This window comes from Silurus meridionalis, chromosome 7, assembly GCF_014805685.1.
Source record: "Silurus meridionalis isolate SWU-2019-XX chromosome 7, ASM1480568v1, whole genome shotgun sequence".
Taxonomy (NCBI): domain Eukaryota; kingdom Metazoa; phylum Chordata; class Actinopteri; order Siluriformes; family Siluridae; genus Silurus; species Silurus meridionalis.
This window is the reverse complement of record NC_060890.1, coordinates 11,076,937-11,096,390: the sequence shown is the minus strand read 5'-3', so window position 1 is coordinate 11,096,390 and position 19,454 is coordinate 11,076,937. Positions and strand designations below refer to the sequence as shown.

The 19,454-nt window shown below is 36.3% G+C and overlaps 2 protein-coding genes across 2 annotated transcripts; one reads left to right on the top strand and one right to left on the bottom strand.

Moving 5' to 3' along the window:
- Positions 1–10,991: 10,991 nt before the first annotated feature.
- zgc:163057 (Hemoglobin subunit alpha-D-like) lies at positions 10,992–12,833 on the top strand. Its single transcript, XM_046854154.1, has 3 exons — positions 10,992–11,312; positions 12,149–12,359; positions 12,504–12,833. The coding sequence occupies exons 1-3, from the start codon at positions 11,221–11,223 to the stop codon at positions 12,630–12,632; spliced, it is 432 nt and encodes a 143-aa protein (XP_046710110.1). The 5' UTR covers positions 10,992–11,220; the 3' UTR covers positions 12,633–12,833.
- Positions 12,834–17,777: 4,944 nt separating this feature from the next.
- aqp8a.2 (aquaporin 8a, tandem duplicate 2) lies at positions 17,778–19,447 on the bottom strand. The gene is made up of 5 exons (XM_046854299.1): positions 19,171–19,447; positions 18,933–19,059; positions 18,567–18,781; positions 18,227–18,361; positions 17,778–18,101 (listed from the first exon to the last, which is right to left on the bottom strand). The coding sequence occupies exons 1-5, from the start codon at positions 19,422–19,424 to the stop codon at positions 18,059–18,061; spliced, it is 774 nt and encodes a 257-aa protein (XP_046710255.1). The 5' UTR covers positions 19,425–19,447; the 3' UTR covers positions 17,778–18,058.
- Between the last annotated feature and the right edge of the window lie 7 nt (positions 19,448–19,454).

Below are 19,454 nucleotides of genomic sequence, written 5' to 3'. Positions count from 1 at the left end.
TTGTTATGTATATAATTCCATATATAATTCCACATGTGTTAATTCATAGTTTTGATGCCTTCAGTGTGAATCTACAATTTTCATAGTCATGAAAATAAAGAAAACTCTTTGAATGAGAAGGTGTGTCCAAACTTTTGGTCTGTACTGTATGTGTGTGTGTGTGTGATGACAAGCAGATGTCTTCTTCACAACTGGAGTTTTTAAGTTGTTGCTGTTCCAAACATGAGCACAAATATTCTGCGTATGCTAAATTAATGCCTTGCAATCTAACTGTATTAACCTGTAACTGTGCTTGAATTCTCAAAGCTGTCCCAAGAGAAATGTGTTTTGTTCAATATACGAGGATCTAAAACGCTATTAGTTTAAGCAGTTGAAAGAGCAAATAAAAAATTAAACTGGATTTTCAGCAGGAGTACATTTTTTCTCTTGACTCTTAGATAACATTCCAAACTTGTTTCATGGTAACCACTTACTAGTAACAAGCTATCTCACAACAAATAAGTTGAAAATCACCCCAGCCTCACAAGTTGCACAAGTTAGAGTGTGGTTATATGAAATATCGGCACAGCTGGGATTAATCGTGTAGCTAATCACATCCATGCTGATATTCAGTAAAACCCCGATATTGCTTATGCAATATTGCTTTTAACCATCAGAAATGTATAAAGTGTTATTTTAGACACAAATGTGTTTCTTTTTGCTTTGCACTACAAATGGAAATAAATTCCAATAAAGCCACACTCAAGGTGAAATAGTCATCATTCTTGCTTGCTATATAATAAGCTAAAATTTATAGAATTGCTTGCGATATCTGTTGAAGATTAGATTTGATTTGATTCAGCTAAAGTACGTGTTATGGTTAACTGTTGCTAGATTTAGGATTGTACAGTATGTATCATGGACAAGCAGAGTAATACACATACTGTAGACATCATAAAAAAAATCCCAGTGAGGGCATGGTAAATACATGCACTCTTGGAACATGACTCCAATCAGATTAGTGAATTGGAACTAACTGTTGTATAATGAAAACCGTCTTAGCCTAGTGCCCTTTGTTTGTTCTGGATTAGGAATAAAGTCTGTGAACAGAATGTAACCAGGTGGGTTCAGTCAAAATCAGATAGCATACTTAATGTATCACCTTTCCTCTGTGAGTACACATTTCAGCCCTGCATTGAACTGTAGACTTGGCCTTTGATATCTGTCCAGTTGAGCACCACACCACTCCAGATTCAGCTCAATAAATCACTCAAGAATTCAAGAGGATTACCCAGTGATCTTGACCAGGTCTTTGCTTTGGATAATATTTCCCAGGACAATGGAAGAGAGAAATGGCACCTATTTTAATGAATTTGAGTATTCAGTTTCAGACCTGTGTAGTTTCAGACCTATGTATTCACAGAAATTCTGTTAAAATAATAACATTTATGGCATGTATGAGTGGAAGGAGATTGAAGGGTGATGGTGTAAATTTGCACAAAGAAAGGATCACACACACACACACACACACACACACACACACACACACACACACACACACACACACACATGCACACACACACGTGTTCGCATGCACACACAGAGCAGAAAGAGCACATTGTAGATAGAACTCCTTGTTATATCCATTGTAGCTAGAATTGCAACATCTGTTTCCTCGAGATAGCATTTAGTAGAATTAAATACATACTTTAGTCTTAACAGTATCAGCAGTAAGGAAATTTGTAGGACACATACCATAGATGGCATCTGCACATGGACACATCTCTTTATCCTCATCTCTGGGAGTAAACTGCAATGCTCCTACAGGATGGACAAATTTCCGTCAGGGAATTTCCAGTGCTCCAATTAGTATTGCTTTTCCTATCAGCTATTTTTTTCTCTGGAATTTATGTTTAGGTTAACAGATAGTTATTAATGTGAATCTGTACAGAGAATACCTAATTCCCCATTCTAAATTTTGAAGAAAATTTAATTGAAGATGTGCTAGTCAATTGTTTTCATTTGCATAAAATAAAGCTACTTAGAGAACTTCTATTAAGTATCCTTTGTAAAAGTGTAATTCATATGTCACTGTATTTGAATTTAGATTTAAATCTGATGGATGTTTTCAGTATTTTGTTTGGTTTTAGTTTTGTTTTTTGTTTTTGTCTGTGCATTTAGAAACACAGGAAAAAATCGAGAGCTGTCATCACAGTCTGTGAATTTGCACCCGCATGCAAAACCCCAGCATGTCGAGCTTTTTGTTTTGTACTGTATGATCTACAGATGCACACCTCTTATCTCAATCAGATGCCCTGTAAACCCTTCTGGCCTGCTTTCTAAAAAATATATGAAAAATGCATGCATGCATTGTTGAAGATAAAATACTGCTACTCAGATTTAAAAATGTGCGGCAAATAAGTGGGTCTTCTGTGTTTATTTGAATACAGTGAGTTCAGACAGTTCAGGTAACAAGTGGAAGTTCATTGCACGACCTGTATAACAGGACAGAGAAGAGTCTTGATGAATGTTTTCCTTTTGTTATGGAGTGGGGCCTGAGAAGTGCCTCAAGGTAGGAGAAGACTGTTGTGCTTTTGGCTTTGTGGGCACGCAGCAGTGATTTGAATTTGATGTAAACAGCTACATGAAAATAGTGGAAAGATTGGAGACACAGGGTAACAAAATAATATAGCATGTTAAAATAACTCAAAACAAGAAGTAAGATAACATCGTTCATTTTTTTTATATAAACAACACACTTGTGTGATGTTGGCCTGATTTTTGTGACACACTAAATTTTATCCAATTACCTGTTGACTTTTCCTATGACAGATTGCAGTTGCTTTTTGCCTCTTAATCATTCTGTTTTTCAACAACAAGGTGTGGACAGCTTAAATTTAACATACTGGTGCCACAATTCAGGCAGTGAAGCAGAACAAATCAGAAATACAGTATCTCTGTATGTTATGGTTAAACATGGGCACACTGGCTGAAAAGAGGAAAGAGAAGGAACGGTAAACCTGCAATGAATCAAGCCATACATAGGGCAGGCATGGGAAATATGGGTCTGTGTGCTGTCAGTGAATTGGAGAGATGAGAGCACAGATGACATTGGGTTTCAGGGTATGAAAAGCATTATGCTCTGACCTGGGATTTAACCTAACCGTAAAAAACTAGGGGTTCTCCAAATCTTCATGCTTCTTACAGGGTCTGCTTACAGGTATTGCTTTTGAAACATTCGCACTTACTGCTTGTACACATTAAAAGTGATTAATGACATCAGCTTCCACTGTGACTCAAAATGTGCTCGTGACAGGAAGTTATTTTTCTGTTCTAAACAATATATTTAGATCCAAGGGGAACTCTGGAACAGTATGTGGAGCACAGGAAGGAAAAGAGAAGGGCAAATGATTCAACAATTCACCTTTGATAATGCAAAGCTCTCATTACCCTCCTCTCTAACAAAGCATATCAAGTCTCCTCTGTAAGTATAAAAAGAACATGAAGACTGTACATTTTCTTAAATATTTTTTTCTGACACAACCCCTACCCCCACCCCCAAATATAACATAGTCAAAAAAAGATAACTGTGCACTGTGGATAAATGTGTCTGCTGTGGAACCTTTTCTTTACTCTTGGCCTGTTCCCTTAGGACAGATAAAGCTAAAGAGGGAAAGGAAACGATTAAATGTCTGTGGAGTGAGTGCACCTAAAGCGCTCCTTAAAGTCTGTTAATCAGTAACAGTGAAAGAGCTTAAAGAACCCCAGATGGAATCTCATAAAGCCTGCTTTTTCCTTAATTAACATTGCATTGTATTCAAGAGTGTTCTTAGAAATACTTCCTGAATGCCACAACCCTTACACTAGAATCTTGATTGTCATAAAATGATGTAGAGATAAATACAAAAGATATGAAATAATTAAAAAAGTCTTGCTTGCACACTGCATTTCTGGTGCTGTGAGTTGTCCCAAGGCTCACAAATCTTTCAGATCTAACAGAACAGTGAGTCACCCACATACTACTCCTAGCACCATCCTGGAGCTATCACAAGACTGTAGACACAACATACTGTTTCACAGCTCAGACTGTCACACAATGTTGGAGAAAAAGTTCTTCACACATAACATTCACTGATTGTTGATAAGTTAAGAAGCTTCATAGATCACAGTAAAGATATAGCTGCTATTGTACTAGGTACATCTTTTAGTTGGCTATTTTATAAATATACCTTAACATGAGAGCTAACTGGCCTGTATTTTACTACACAAATTTTATTAATCACATTTAATAATAAAAAAAAAAAAAAAAAAGCACATATGAATCTTATGGTCAGGTGTCCACAAACTTTAGTCTATATAGTGTATTATTTCTCAGCACAGCATTGACACCAGGATGTAAGTGACATGGTAATGTGTGGCCATTGATATGAGTGTATTAGACAGCATCAACAGAGATTTTTTTCCAACACCTCAGAATCACTTCTGGGCTGAGGACCAATCCACTAACCAGAAATATGCAACCTACAGCAGTGCTGTGGTTAAACACTGACACTGATCAAGGCAAACAGAAATTGGGCATGGAAACAAGCTGAGGTACATAATCAGACTGGACACAGACAAAGTGGGCTAACTATTTAAAGATTTCATAATGTGTGCACAGTTTTTTCATTCTTCAACAACACTGCTGTACTTCATTTACGCTAATGCAAGCATAAAATAAACAAACGTGGCAGTCAAGATTTCAGTAACTTTAATTGATTTTGCCATACAGTTTCTTTGTCACAGTATTCAAACACATTTTACATATTGCTTTCTTTCTGTAATGAAGCATTTTTATTTAGCAAATATTATAACTGCTCCAAATATTGAACTGGTACATATATCAGCCTGAAATCAATATACAAATATTATATCAAGTGGTTTGAATTACATGTGACTTAAATCAACAAGTAGCTGCTCAAATCATGTAAATGTTTGTATTTTATTGCAACTTGATATTCACGTCTGTTATAGAGGATGTAATGCAGACTGCACACCACAGAATGCTGATGTGAAGATAATGGCTAAGGTATAGCATGAAAGGGCGTTTACTCCCCACAGAGCAGTCCAGAGATAAAAAAGCTGCAAGTAGAGGAAGTGTTTATCGAAGTTCAGCAATGGTCCATAAACTCAAGAGAGTAAGGGGTCAAAGGGTTCCAGTGAAGTCTCCATCTGCACTCATGGGATGCTGCTTTCAAACATTACAGTGCTTTAGGACCTTCAGATACTCATTAGCCTGTGAAGCAGTTGGTATATGTATAATGAGGTTTATTACAGTATAGAGTGATATTTCATGGAAAAACGTTTTACAACTACATTTAGCATGATCATCATGCACTACGTTAAAATACAACTGCAGATATATTTACACTGAAAAAAACATGGCCATGTAAAAGGTCTTGCTGTAAATGAAATAATGGAATGCACAAAATCTCTCAAACAACAGCACTCAGTACACAGCTGCCTGTGTTTTATTCACAGCAATAAATCCAATTATATGAGACATTTAATGGAGTACACTTAAATAAAGACGACATAACCCATGACCCTGCTGCGTGTACTTCCTGTCTATCTTCTGACCTCTAGACAGGATGAATAATGGAGGTATGGTGTATGTTGGGCCATGCCTCATTAGTGAAACAAGATCCAGGTCAGTTGATTTTTACTGGTCTGACAAAAGTAATCAAATCTGAACTTATGTAAATATATATAAGAAGTTAACCCAATCATGCTGCCCTGTAAGTTTAAGTGAAACATTTGCTGTATAAACATGCAGGAACTTCTGCACGCATCTGCACGCAAAGGGCTGAGCATCTTTGAGCAGTATTTTCGTTGGTTTTTAATTTTTGGCACAAGTATTGGCATGATATGAGGTGTGAGCAGTCTATGTGAGTCAGAGCGCCTGTGCTTACAAAGAAAGCTGGCAAGTATGTTCATATAAAGATGGCATTATGCTTCACCCTACATTATTTTATTTTCATCATTATCACAGCTTTAGTGGTTTGGGTCTATTTGGGAGATCCCAGTTATAAACCTCACAGTGTGTATTTTACTGAAAAGCCCAGGTTTTCCCAGCTTTGTGCTGGACATCTTCCATTTTGAATCAGGCAGCAGGGTGAGGCCATGGAGAGAGAGAGAGAGAGCTGGCATTGTCCAGTGCAGTTTTGTGCCAGGAGTTATTCACTCTTGGTAAATTGAGTGTAGTCATGTAAGCATTAGACCAACTAATAAGTGTGCTTTTGTTCTTGCAATGTTTCAGTACTTGCCTGAAGAGTGAGTAATGTGCCTATTATTCCCTGTGCTTATTAGACTAATATACAATGAGAATTCCTTTTTTTTTTTTTAGAAAATAACAGAAAAAACAAACAAAAAAGCAAAGACATGTAAGGTTTACCTAACAAGCAGTATTTTTCTAGATGTTGTAAACAAAGTATCTGTCTACTGGCAAAAATTTTTTTAAATGTGCAATTACTGCAGAACTGTAAAGAGAGCTGAAGAGCAGTTTTGACGAGCAACCCATTCTCTGCAAAAAGTCGACCAACAGCATTCAAACTCCAGGTTACCTACAGCAGGCTGTTGGCCTTCTTCGAAGCCCTACAGCCATTACTGAGAACCAGGGAAAAGAAAATAAAGCTGGCAGTGCTTCAGAAGAGTAACCGGCTCTGCTCTCCTCAGCTTTTACACAGCCTGCTCTTTCTGATGACTTGAGCATGTCACTTGGAGAGATATTACTCTTGATCAGTTCATGGCTTTAGAAAGCAAATGAAATAGTTTTCACCACTTATGTAGCACTCAAGCTCAGAGTATAGACTGCAAAGAGCATGAAATCTCTTGTGAATTAAAAGCACAGCTCACTCATCAGTGAAGAGCAGTAAAAGAGGAAAACAAGAAGAAACAGAAGCTGTTTGTATTCCCCTGGGTCACAGATTCACAGCAGGTGAGGAGTACTGCTGATGCTATTATCTGAACAGAGCAGCCAGGAAATCTGCAGCTTGTCTGCATTGTATAAATGACATACTTAAGAATGAAGCTCACCCAGAACCATCTGACTTGTAATATGTATTATTTAAGTAATCAGAATGTTTGGAGAAGCAGGACCTATACAGTTAATTGGAGGCCAAATGGAAGTATTTTCCATTTCCAAAAGGAAATATTGTTAATGTTGTTTAGTTTAGCAGCAGGGTTCTGGGGGAACCTTTTTTTTGTGTACTTTGTACCACTGTGTATAGTAGAAATGACAATAAAGCCTCTTGATTTGACAAATTAAATGTGTTAAGTAAACGGCAGTGAACTGCAGCATTAATGCATTTTAACTCCTCCTAAACACAAATTGCCCTTAGATCAGTGGTTAAAAAAACTCCTGCTCCATGACACAATGTATTCTCTTTTATTAGGAAGGCTACTATGCTTGTTCCTGCCTTTTAGTCCTTTACTTTTTTAACTTACGTGCAGGAAATCCAAAAGCCTCTTTCCCTTTTGTGTGGTCTGATTACAATGCACAGCCAACACACATTAACTGAACTGTTTTTGGCATGTGTAAAGCACCAGTACAACCAAAGAGAGGAAACTGCATTCTGCATATCTTGAATAAACTTCACTTTCAGTTCAACTATACAGAATACAGTACTTTACAGCACTTAACCTTGATTTTGTACTTTTGTTCTTAACCTTGCATTTTAAAACTCTTAGTGGCTCTGGTTGTCTGTCTAAGGTACATTTCTATAACATGCCTTTAGAGAACCACTTACAAATACTTTCCTTCCTAAGAGTGCTTATACAGTATATTTAATGAAAAAGAGCCATCTAAGCAACAGAAAACATATTGGAGGAAATATTTAGATTTTGAGGTCGAAATGACTTTCTCTAAATGATAAATGTGGTATTATATCACAAGAGTAGGCATTGTGAATAAAAGTGTTTATTTTACATTTACTCTGGCAGAGGGTACAGTAATATTACATGAATATAAATGCTAAGAAAAAAAAGAAAAGATAAAGAAACAATTAAATTGTGTTTTGTTAAGTGAAAGAGAGAGACTTCTGCCTTAATATTGATTGTCCTGAGAGTACAGCTCCACTATGCTGTATAACTTGCTGTATAACCATGCGCTTGCTAACCCACATCCTTCCTGCTGGAAACAGTCAGCCACACAAAAGCAGCTCTGTCTCTTGTGACAGGTGTAATTCAGTAGTGCTTTCTACTTAACACAGTACAGACTCCTCAAAATCCTTTAGCAACAATAAATAATATTTCATTCTTCCACAAAACAGGGGACAAGACATAACCAACAGGAAGTATTGTTAATGTGTGTGGTGACACTTTAATACAGCAGATATGATTTATAACATCATATATGCTGTCCTGTTACATAAACTACAATCAACTCCAGAATGATTTGGTATCACTGTTAAAGATTGGTTAAAATATATTTTATGTCTTGTGGTGTGTGTGTGGTTATTTACCCAAATATTGCAGTGAAAATACCCCCCCATTAATAACAGCTATTAATAAAAGAATAATTAATCATGTTTAATTGTCTGCCAAAAGATTATTATAGGACAGGACAAAGCCCTGACAAATTCAAAGATGAAGAGAGGCTGTGCCAATGAAAAAGTATACAATATCAGAGAAATAGAAATCATTTCATAAGTTAATATAGGGAAACTTTTTGTTTGCTTGCCCACCTTTCAGAAGGAAGCACTAAAATATGCCCCTTTATCCCAGGTTAATATTGTAATTAATATACAGATATACTATGTAATTGATCAGGTCAAAAGCTGTCCAGACAACATGTATAGAATATATTGTCTACACTAGTAGTGAATGAAAAAGATTACATCTGTGATAAATACATGATCTTACTATAATTATGGGCATTTAGTGTGTGTATTAAATCTGATAGGTCAAAAAAGCAAAAAAGGAAACACAAGCAAGAGTATGTATTGTATGGGATATGTATTTATGGGATTAATTCATTATTTAACATGCACGCTTATAATAGCATATTTGTTGTGAAGCTGTGACCAAAAGGCTCACCACTGCCACCTGTTGATTACAAGAAAGGATATTAAATGAATGGATGGAATTGTGCACATGATGGAGTGACTTAAAATTATATATATATATATATATATATATATATATATATATATATATATATATATATATATATATATATATATATGCCAATAAAAGTGAAACAAATGTGAAGAAAGTCTAGGATTATGTGACATAAAACACACAAACTACAGCATAAATATGCCCAGACTAGCATGTGACTTGGTGTCTGCCATGAACATGAGGAGTGCAGTGGCTGCTGGGTGCTGTAGTTTTGAGCAGATATTGGCACTAAACTGACACCAGGACGCCATGAATGATTTCATAAACACACAGGCAAACCCTGGAAAGTAAAATAGGAAACATGCCACATTTTGGTCATAAGAACTTTTGAGGTCTACCAAAATGTGGTTATATTTGAAGGTTACAATTTCTATTCTATAAAAAAAATGTACTTCACTTGATAACCTTCGAGTTAATAACCTGATAAATTTACAGTAGCACAGTTAACATGCTAGCTACTAGGCATTAACTGAACAGCACAATTCTGACAATATGGAGCACATTTAAAAATTCAGAGAACACCTGAACAATACTGAATAAATCAATTATTTAACATTACACTTCGTTTAATAAAACGCATTGAAAACTCAGAGGGAAATCTTCCTAGACATACTGTATATAAGAATTGGGGTTGTTTGAACAAACAGAAACGCTAATATTTTACAATTCTACAAGTTTTTTACATCCTACAAGTTAACAATCCAATTTTTAGGACCCCTTTTTGGTGCTGAGTCATGAGTTGTTGAGCTACAGTATGAGTGCAGTGTGAGGCAGTAGAGGGGGCAGGAGCAGCGTTATGGGTGATTACTGCAGTTTCCACCCTCTGTCCCTGCTTGAACCTCTGATAGGAAAGTGCAGAGACGTTATCGGCCTACAGTGCATGTGGGCATGTTGATCCCCTCCCATTCTGTAAAATTGTGATACGTCAAAACCTTTAACTTAAAAAAAAAAAAAAAGAAGAAAGAAACGATTCATTGAATATATCAAATATGCTAATACTGATATTGCACAAACAGGTTCTTCACAAATCTGGAAATATGCACTGCATGACCCACAATGCTTTCTTTATTTGATTAACTGGCACTTGACCTAATTGCACTTAAAGAAAATCCTTTATTTGCAGGGTGCTCCAGACCCTATTAGAAGAACCACCAGAGGAACTCTAATGTGGTAGATGCCACTCATATAAACAGCACACTGTATTGTAAGCACATCTGCTCAAGTATTGCCTGAAATAACTCCAGTTGTATTTTGGGTGTATATTGATCAGGTCTCTTTCACGTGATATCACACAATAAATTGATGACTATACTTTTTCCAAGTGCTAAAATAAAAAATAAAACTGTTGGTGTGTGGTGTTTATTGTAGTGTTTGCATGAAGATGGAATAATCAATATAAATAACCTTTCTTTCTTTCTATATATATATATATATATATATATATATATATATATATATATATATATATATATATATAAATCAAGGGTATTGATGACAGCTGGTGATACTGTTTGGATGTATTATTAGACTCTACAGTTTTTTACTCTCAGCCCTACACAATTTTGTTTTTTTCTGATCTAACACTTCCACATCAAGCGATCATTTTGCATCATGTCTTACAGATGAAAATGTACATGACGGAGGGCAGCAGTTTGTACTTTATAAAGCCTTACTGCTTCTTTGCTGTTTTTATTATATGCACTTGCTTTTACATTCCTTCTTCAGCTTCTCGAGATTTGCTTTGGATTTCTTCCCGGAAAATCTTAATCAAACATCTTAAATTAACAGATTCTCTTTAATTGTATCAGTCGCATTGGCTGCGGTTCAGGTCACGCCCCTTGTCATGACGCACACGCCGCACGGTCACGTGACGATCTTTGAGTTTACCGCCTGAACTGTACGGTTTGTACGTGTGCGTTGTGCTGAAATGGAGCTGCTGAGTATAGTTTAGAGTTTTGGGACGCTGTCACGATGGTTAAATAACAGGCTGCTTTTTACGAAATATATAACTTATTAAACATTGTTTACTTTTTCTCCTGTAGTATTTTAAATGAGCTCGAACACACGCCTTTACTGAGCACAATGCTGTCAAAGCTCGAGAAACAAATTCTTATAGATCTGTGGCACAACATGATACCAGTGGCAGAAGAAATTGGAAGTGAAGCACTGTTCAGGTATGACACACACACACACACACACACACACACACACACACACACACACACACACACAGGTTTTTGCCTACTCAGTAGCCTACCGCTCCTTCTCTTCTTGTCATTAATTGCACCATCTCTCTCTCTCTCTCTCTCTCTCTCTCTCTCTCTCTCTCTCTCTCTCTCTCTCTCTCTCTCTCTCTCTCTCTCTCTCTCTCTCTCTCTCCAACACTCTCTCTCCCTCTCTTTCTCTCTCTCTCTCTCTCTCTCTCTCTCTCTCTCTCCCCACTCTCTCTCTCTCTCTCTCTCTCTCTCTCTATCACTCTCTCTCCTCTCTCTCTCTCTCTATCACTCTCTCTCTCTATCACTCTCTCTCCCTCTCTCCCCACTCTCTCTCTCTCTCTTCTCTCTCTCTCTCTTTCTCTCTCTCTCTCCTCTCTCTCTCTCTCTCTCTCTCCCTCTCTCTCTCTCTCTCTCCTCTCTCTCTCTCTCTCTCTCTTTCGCCCTCTCTATCACTCTCCTCTTTCTCCCTCTCTCTACCCCTTTCTCTCTCTTTCTATCTCTCTCTCTCTCTCTCTCTCTCTCTCTCTCTCTCTCACACCCCCTCTATCTTTCTCAATCTCTCCCACCTCTCCCCTTCCCCTTCCCCTTCTTTCTCTCTCTCTCACACTCTCTCTCACTCTCTCTACCCCTCTATCTCTCTTTCTTTCTCCCTCTCTTCCTCTCTATCACTCTTCCCCTCTCCCCTTTCTCTCTCTCTCACTCTCTCGCTCGTTCTTTTTCTATCCCTTTCTCTCGCCCCCCCTCTCTCGTTCTCTCTCTCTCTCTCTCTCTCTCTCTCCCCATCTTGTGTATAGAATGTTTACGTCGTTTCCCAAAACCAAGACATATTACGGTCACCTGGACCTCAGTCACGGTTCTGAGCATCTACGTTCTCTCGGGAAGAAGATTGTGATGGCCATAGCAGAAGGAACGACACACATAGGCACTCCAGAGTTCACCAGCAGCCTGGGCTACCTCAGCAGATACCACGCCTATCAGCTGCGAATACATCCGACCAACTTCAAGGTTCAGCTCGGGTTTAGTTTGTGCAGTACTAAAACATAAAGCACACAATTTTCCAACAGCGTCCTGTAGATTTAATACTGATAGTTCATTCTCAGAATTTCCTTATCCACTAACACTGACACTTAATGACCCTTCTTTCCACAGCTGTTTAACCACTGCATACTGGTGACTTTAGCTTGTCATTTGGGGGAAAACTTCTCAGCCATCGAACACGCAGCGACCGACAAGTATCTCTCAGCTTTTTCCGCAGTGCTGGCCGAGAAGTTCAGATGAGGAGGTTTTCTAAAAAAAGAAAAAAAACCCACTCATCATCATCATCATCATCATCATCATCATCACATGTGTCTCGCCATGTCTTTCCAAGATTCTAATGGGAGACCAATGTTCATCAGTATACCGCATTGTTTATCTTTAATATTCATAATGTATATAGATAACCGCTGTAAAATTAAATGCGATTTCATTTCAATTAAATGGTCCTTCTTGTCATTTGATAAGTTAATAGAATAACTAAAGGCAGCTCTTACCTCCAGGATGAGAATACGGACAAATTTATGAGTCCAAACCTGAGGTTTAAAAGCACGCTTAAAGCCCGCGTTAAAGTCGTTTGCTTAAAGTCGTTGTCTCCCTCTAGCGGTATAACAATGCAAATGTAGCGCTGACAGTGTCCAATTTGTTATCATACACAGCAGGCAATTAATCGTTGCATTTTAACTTCATATTTATTTTAATATTAAGATTAAACATGACTTAATATTTAATTTACCTTATATTAATATTGCTAAAATGAAGAGATTGCTTGTCAAACGAGCTACTATGCCGAAAAGAGTACCATATTACTTAATAATTGTTGTATAGAAGAATTCAATATTCAAGATTGTCATGTTTTTAAGCAACAATTGTGGTTGTAATTGGGTTTGTTAGGCTGCAGCTCAACAATAAACAAACAAATAAAAGAAACAAATGTCCATTAAATAATAGTGATTAGAAAATGCTAATTCATTAGAAGAGTATGTGAGTAAATATGATTAGTCATAACATTAAAACCACCTGCCCAATATTGTGTAGATACAACTTGTGCTGCTAAAACAGTTCAGCCCTTTTAAGGCATGGGCTCCAGAAGACTTTAGAAGGTGTGGTGTGGTATCTGGCCTTTGCAACAGCTCTTTTTTTATGCTATAAGTTGTGAGGTGGGTCCTCTATGGATGGAATTTGTTTGTCCAGGAGATCTAACAATTGCTCAGTCACATTAAAATCAAGGAAATTCAAGACTAAGTCAACAACTAGAGCTTTTAGTCATGTTCTTTAAACCATTTCTGTACCATTTGGACAGTGCATTTACATGATGTGGACATGATTCCTCAGATCAAGCCATCTTCTCCCATTGCCCTATGGCCCAGTTCTGATGCTTACAAGCATGGGCAGTCTGCCGCTAATCAGTTTCAAACACAGCAAGCTGCTATGTCTGGTCTGACTTCATTTATTTCATATATTAGCTAGCATTAACCTTTTCTGCTGTCTGACTGTTTAGACTAGACAGGTTAGCCTTCACATCTATATTTGTGATCATTGCCCTATTGAAAGAGACCTCCATACGCCAGTTTTAACTTTCTGGCTAATGTGAAGAGATTTTGGGTTTTAATTGATGTTATGATAACTGCCGAATGGGTCGTTAATTACAACAAATGAAACTTAAACATTTCTTTTTAGAGCATTATCATTGTCTGGTACATAAATAATCAAACTGTGGTTTACCCTATATTATGTACTATTCATTAAATTAAGTTTCAATTTATATTTTTAAGTAACTTTAATGGTGCGGTCTGTGCTTTTATTTCCACCACTCACACACTCACACACAGCACGTTTGAGAGAGAAAGCCTAATAAGAAGCAGGAAAAAATATTATTTTGGGTGTGAAAATAATAAAATTAAAATGAAATAAAAAAAGTTCTGACAAATTTAATATGATACAAATGTATTCTGAAATATGTGAAAAGCTGTGAAATATCCATGAAATAGCCATGAAATATGTGAAAATATGTATATTATATGCATAAGATATAAATAAACTGCTGGCAGACTGTCAAAGCACACAAACTTTTTGCAAGAGTTTCAGTGGCACATATCAGTGAATCTTGGGAGGGGCTGTTCTAATACAAATGTATATAAAGAAAACTAATGGATAAACAAGTTAAAATAGTCAGAACACATCAATCTGACATGAGTCTCTCTGAACTTTTTGAACATGCACTGTTTGCACTAGGTTGCACACATGCACTTCATGTGGTGAGGACAGTTACTAGTCCTGTGTCCTTAGCCCTGTGTTTACTGTTCTCTGTGACTGTTATTGTATGTAGCACCAGGGTTCAGGAGGAACGTTGTTTCATTTCACTGTGTAATGCGTCAGCTATATATGGTTAAAATTATAATTCACTGTTATTGCAGAAATGTTATTGCAGAATGTTACTGTTCTTTCCCCAGACCAAGACCTAGTTTTCTCACTGACATAAAACATGAGGTCAGATTGTGATTCAGTGAAAAAACATGAGAAGAAGGTCATGGCAGGTCTTGGAGATGCTGTCAATATATTGATGACCTTTCTGGTGCCCTGAGGTGTTATTATTATTATTATTATTATTATTATATTATTATTATTATTATTATTATTATTATTATTATTATTGGTTACTTTTGTTTCTGTCATTTTAAAATAAAGAGTGAGAATATTCAGGAGAAAAAAGATGACATGCATATACATAAAGTATAGCTAAATGCTACTGCATCACTGACACCCCACAGTTTGGGCTGTACAGAAATAAACACTTTCCCCAGAATACTGTTGTGAAGTTTAAATTATTACTTTTCAGATCCTGTCCCACAACATTCTTGTGGTAATCGCGAATCACTTCCCAAATGATGTCACTGCCATGGGCGTAAATTTCATTTAACAGTAGGGGGGGACAATAAATATAACATTTCTCATGAGCAATTTCTGAAGGGGACACAAATAATACAGTCAAATTGGACTTATAAAGACACAGTGTCCCCACAGTGAAACACTTTGCTTTTATCATTATTATTGTAGCATGGAGACTGCGTCATTATCGTTATTTGGTTAAGTTTCTCGCAGTTTCAATGACAAAGCAAAACAAGGAATTAAAAATTTTATTTAAAATTAGTTGACACTAAATAACAGAATAGAAATTGATTATACAAAAAAAAAAAAAAACAGTGGGGTCAGTTCAGACGTAGCACAGTGCTCATTTAGTAAATGCACAGATAAACAATATGCTAATTATGGCCGTAAATGTTAAATTAACATTATGCCAAGTCGTCTCAAATAAAACACTGCATGTGAAACGGCTTTGGCGTGTTAGTGTCACTGCACTATGCTACAAGCTATTGTAAACAAGCTAACGTTCACTAGATAAGTCATATTTTAATCTCTAATAGAGCCGATTCATGAAAAATTACATCCACATTTTTACCGCAACTAATTTATGAATGATTCAGCATCAACTACATTAAAGAGAATCGCTTTATTTAAAGTGAATAAAATACCCTAGGTAATGGAGTTGAACATTAATTGAGCCGCAGACACACACACCTGACTCGTGTGTGTAGTGCAGGTGAGATGAACTGGGAACGCAGGCAGTGGGTCAAACCACTGTGAGGAAGTGGAGGGGGAACTCAACTGTTTCTAAATGCAGTTTTGCGGGTTTTTTTCTACTTACACAATTATTTAGGTATACAAACATATATTTTTCTCAATAGAGAGTGCGATATTTTTTAAATATTTTTTTGGGGGGGACATCCCCCCCGGGATGTACACCCATGGTAATCGCAAATCACTTCCCAAATGATGTCACTGCTGAGGCACATCTATGTCTTGAGAATTTCTTTGCCAAGCTTGCGTTAACCATGTCTGAAAAATATTGTTAAAATATGAGTATACACAATAATTAACCAATCTACACACATTATGCTGTGGAATAAAACTCATACAGTATGTGAATAATAAAGCTAATGTAGGGGTTGTGCATAAATGTGTGGTGTGCCATTTATCACGTTTAATGTGTAGAAATGAAGTTCAAATCTACACAGTAGACCATTTGAGTATAATTAAAGTGGTAAGTAGGGGGAATTGAGATAAATTGGCGGTAGTACTAAAGGAAATACTTCAGAATTTCTAATATCTGAATAGTAAAGATTTTCATTTTTACTAGGAACATTTAAACTAGGAAAAGGATTTGTTTTTATCACAAAACTATTTGAAATAAATAAACTAAACTCTTTAAGCAGGTTAGTATGATTTTAAATAAAGATGTGCACATTGCTCTAACATACAGCATATGAGTTTTCACACATAGATGATTGAAATTAAAGGTGGGCATTTAATTCAGCTACCCTCTTTTACAGGTGTCAAACATAAGTGCAGACTGACAATACTTTCTTAAAAACTCTTTAAAGTAGTTATAGTTATAGCCAACACTTTCAAAACATTCAGGCTATAAACACAGCTTATATAGGGTTCTAACTTTTATTAGGCTTCAGTGAATGCTGGGATTGTGTACAAGAAATAAAACTTGAATCACTTCACCCGCATTAACCTTGTGAGTGAGTTGATAAGCATAAGATTATAGGCTATAAGAGAACCTCACTGAGTTTACACTGAGATCATGTGCATATATATATATTGCCTGTTGATGTTGCCCGTGATGTGCAGACATACGAGAGATTTCTGGTTTTTTTTCCAAATTTAGGATTTTGGGTGTGTTTCCTAATGTCTTCATGTGCAGCATGATTTATTTAATCTATTAAGTTTAGTCAGGAACAGAAAAGTGTTACCATATTTTGTTGAATCTACGGCAAACAGGTGTGATATTTCTTTAATAATAATTAATTATAAATGTTTTATTCAATTACAGAATTTGAGCACTGATTATTGAGAGCCACATGCAAAATATGTTGCAACTAAATGCATTCAAAAGGATTTCAGACCCTAACAAAAACTAACAAAACCTTCAAAACAATTACATAGCTTTCATATACAGGTAGTCGTCGACTTACGACCACGATTGGGACCGACAAATCGGTCGTAACACGATTTAATCATAAGTAGAGTAGGCAATATTTACAGTACTGTAAAATGATGCCGGAAGCTGGTACGCACCGTCGTACGCCGCGGCTAGCGATTGTGGTCGTAAAGTCGAATGGTCGTAAGTTGCATAGGTCGTAAGTCGACGACTACCTGTCTATGTCTGAAATCCTAATTATAACATAATGTAATTTATTTTATATATATATATAAATATATATATATATATATATATATATATATATATATATATATATATATATATATATAAATATATTTTAATATTTCATTTTAATTTGTAAAAGAAATCTTACAATTTGCTGTTTTATAAAATGTATTTATTTCATGTTATAATATACAATTTATCATATAACAAAATTCTTCAGTAACATCCTTACATTACTGAAAGACTTAACACCAAATTTTTCTCCATAATATCTATATAGTTATTTGAATAGGTTCTATTTATTATTACCTTATTTAACTTGTACGTATAAAAACATTTATATACTCTTATAGCAACACAAGTGAATCTTGAATAAACAGGTCTGCATGCTTCATTTTCTTCTTGCTTCTTTTGATTTTCAGATCCTGTGACATCATTTCAAAATGACTCGAATCTTCTCATCACCAAGCAGGAGCCTTAAAAAGATTTTTCACATAAATTAGAATCTATAAGTACATATATACTTATATAATATAATATACTAAATTAAAAAACATGCTGTAACTATCATTCTGCAATTAAATACAAATCTTAGCCTCACCTTAAAAGGGCTACAGCTATTAAACTTCCTCCAATAGGGCCAACCCAGTATACCCAGTGATAATCCCAGTGACCAGCTAACAGTGCAGGTCCCAAAGCTCTTGCAGGGTTCAAACAGGTGCCAGATACATCACCTCTGAGTAATAAAACCAATTAAGCATTCACTTAGAAACATTTCTTAGTTCTTTTTTGTTGTAAATGTATTTACAAGACAGATTTGGTTAATCAATGCATTCTAATTCAGACAAACAGCATAAAAAATGTGAATAGATGCTAATACTGTGCATAACAGTTATAAAACAACAAGCAAGGTTATTTTGTTAGAATCATTTTTGTCTTACCCTGCCAGAATGTTGACAATCACAGTGCAGCCCACCAAAAAAGGTACCATGGGACTCTTACTTTTTCCATTAACTGCCCCCAGCAGCACCACCATAGTCACCAGACAGGTCATTGCCATCTCAGCAAAGACAGCACCTCCTATCTGCTCATCTGATTTAAGAATAGTAAAAGCTGCACCAGTGGCATTTATGTAGTTTTCCCTTGATGTCATGACCTGAAAAACACAATCATTTTGATATAATTAATATAAAATTATAGAATAATCATTTAAAATATAATTATTTCACAACTGGCTAGTATGATATAGTTTTTAACTGCAAAGCAATTGCATCAGTACATTTGAAAGCTTATATAACTGGATCTACCTTTGACATGGCAGCACCAAGCACACCTCCAACAAGCTGGCTGATAAGATATGGGATAACCATTGCTAACTGCATTCCTCCACATAGGAAAATAGCCAAAGTAAATGGTGGGTTGAAATGAGATCCACTGTGAAGCCAAAACATTTTTTAGAACTTTAGAACTTGGAACTAACAAATACACAAGTTATACAACTAATGCAAAGACAGAAAAGAAAACAGTACATCAAAAAAATGCTACCTGATCTCTGCCATACACGCCACCAGTACAGCCACCGCCAGCCCATGCACCAGAGCGGGCTGCAGACGACCAGCTGCCTCAACATTCTCAATCACTGACACACAGCCAATGAAGACAAAAAACATAGTTCCCACAAGCTCAGCAATGCATGGCTGGATTATTCTCTCAAAAAAGCTGCTTGGTTTTGCTGCCTTTGTGAACTTGTCTTCTGAGGATCTGTTTATATCTCTAAGCTCCATTTTTTCTTCTTCCATCTTCAGGTATATACAATCTCTTGCAGTTTA

Excerpts from the sequence above, each read along its gene's own strand:
- zgc:163057 (XM_046854154.1), top strand. The coding sequence starts at position 11,221 with ATGCTGTCAAAGCTCGAGAAACAAATTCTTATAGATCTGTGGCACAAC. Across the intron at positions 11,313-12,148 it reads GGAAGTGAAGCACTGTTCAG|AATGTTTACGTCGTTTCCCA; the intron begins GTATGACACACA and ends TCTTGTGTATAG. Across the intron at positions 12,360-12,503 it reads TACATCCGACCAACTTCAAG|CTGTTTAACCACTGCATACT; the intron begins GTTCAGCTCGGG and ends TTCTTTCCACAG.
- aqp8a.2 (XM_046854299.1), bottom strand. The coding sequence starts at position 19,424 with ATGGAAGAAGAAAAAATGGAGCTTAGAGATATAAACAGATCCTCAGAA. Across the intron at positions 19,060-19,170 it reads GCGTGTATGGCAGAGATCAG|TGGATCTCATTTCAACCCAC; the intron begins GTAGCATTTTTT and ends TTGGCTTCACAG. Across the intron at positions 18,362-18,566 it reads ATTGTCAACATTCTGGCAGG|AGGTGATGTATCTGGCACCT; the intron begins GTAAGACAAAAA and ends TTTATTACTCAG.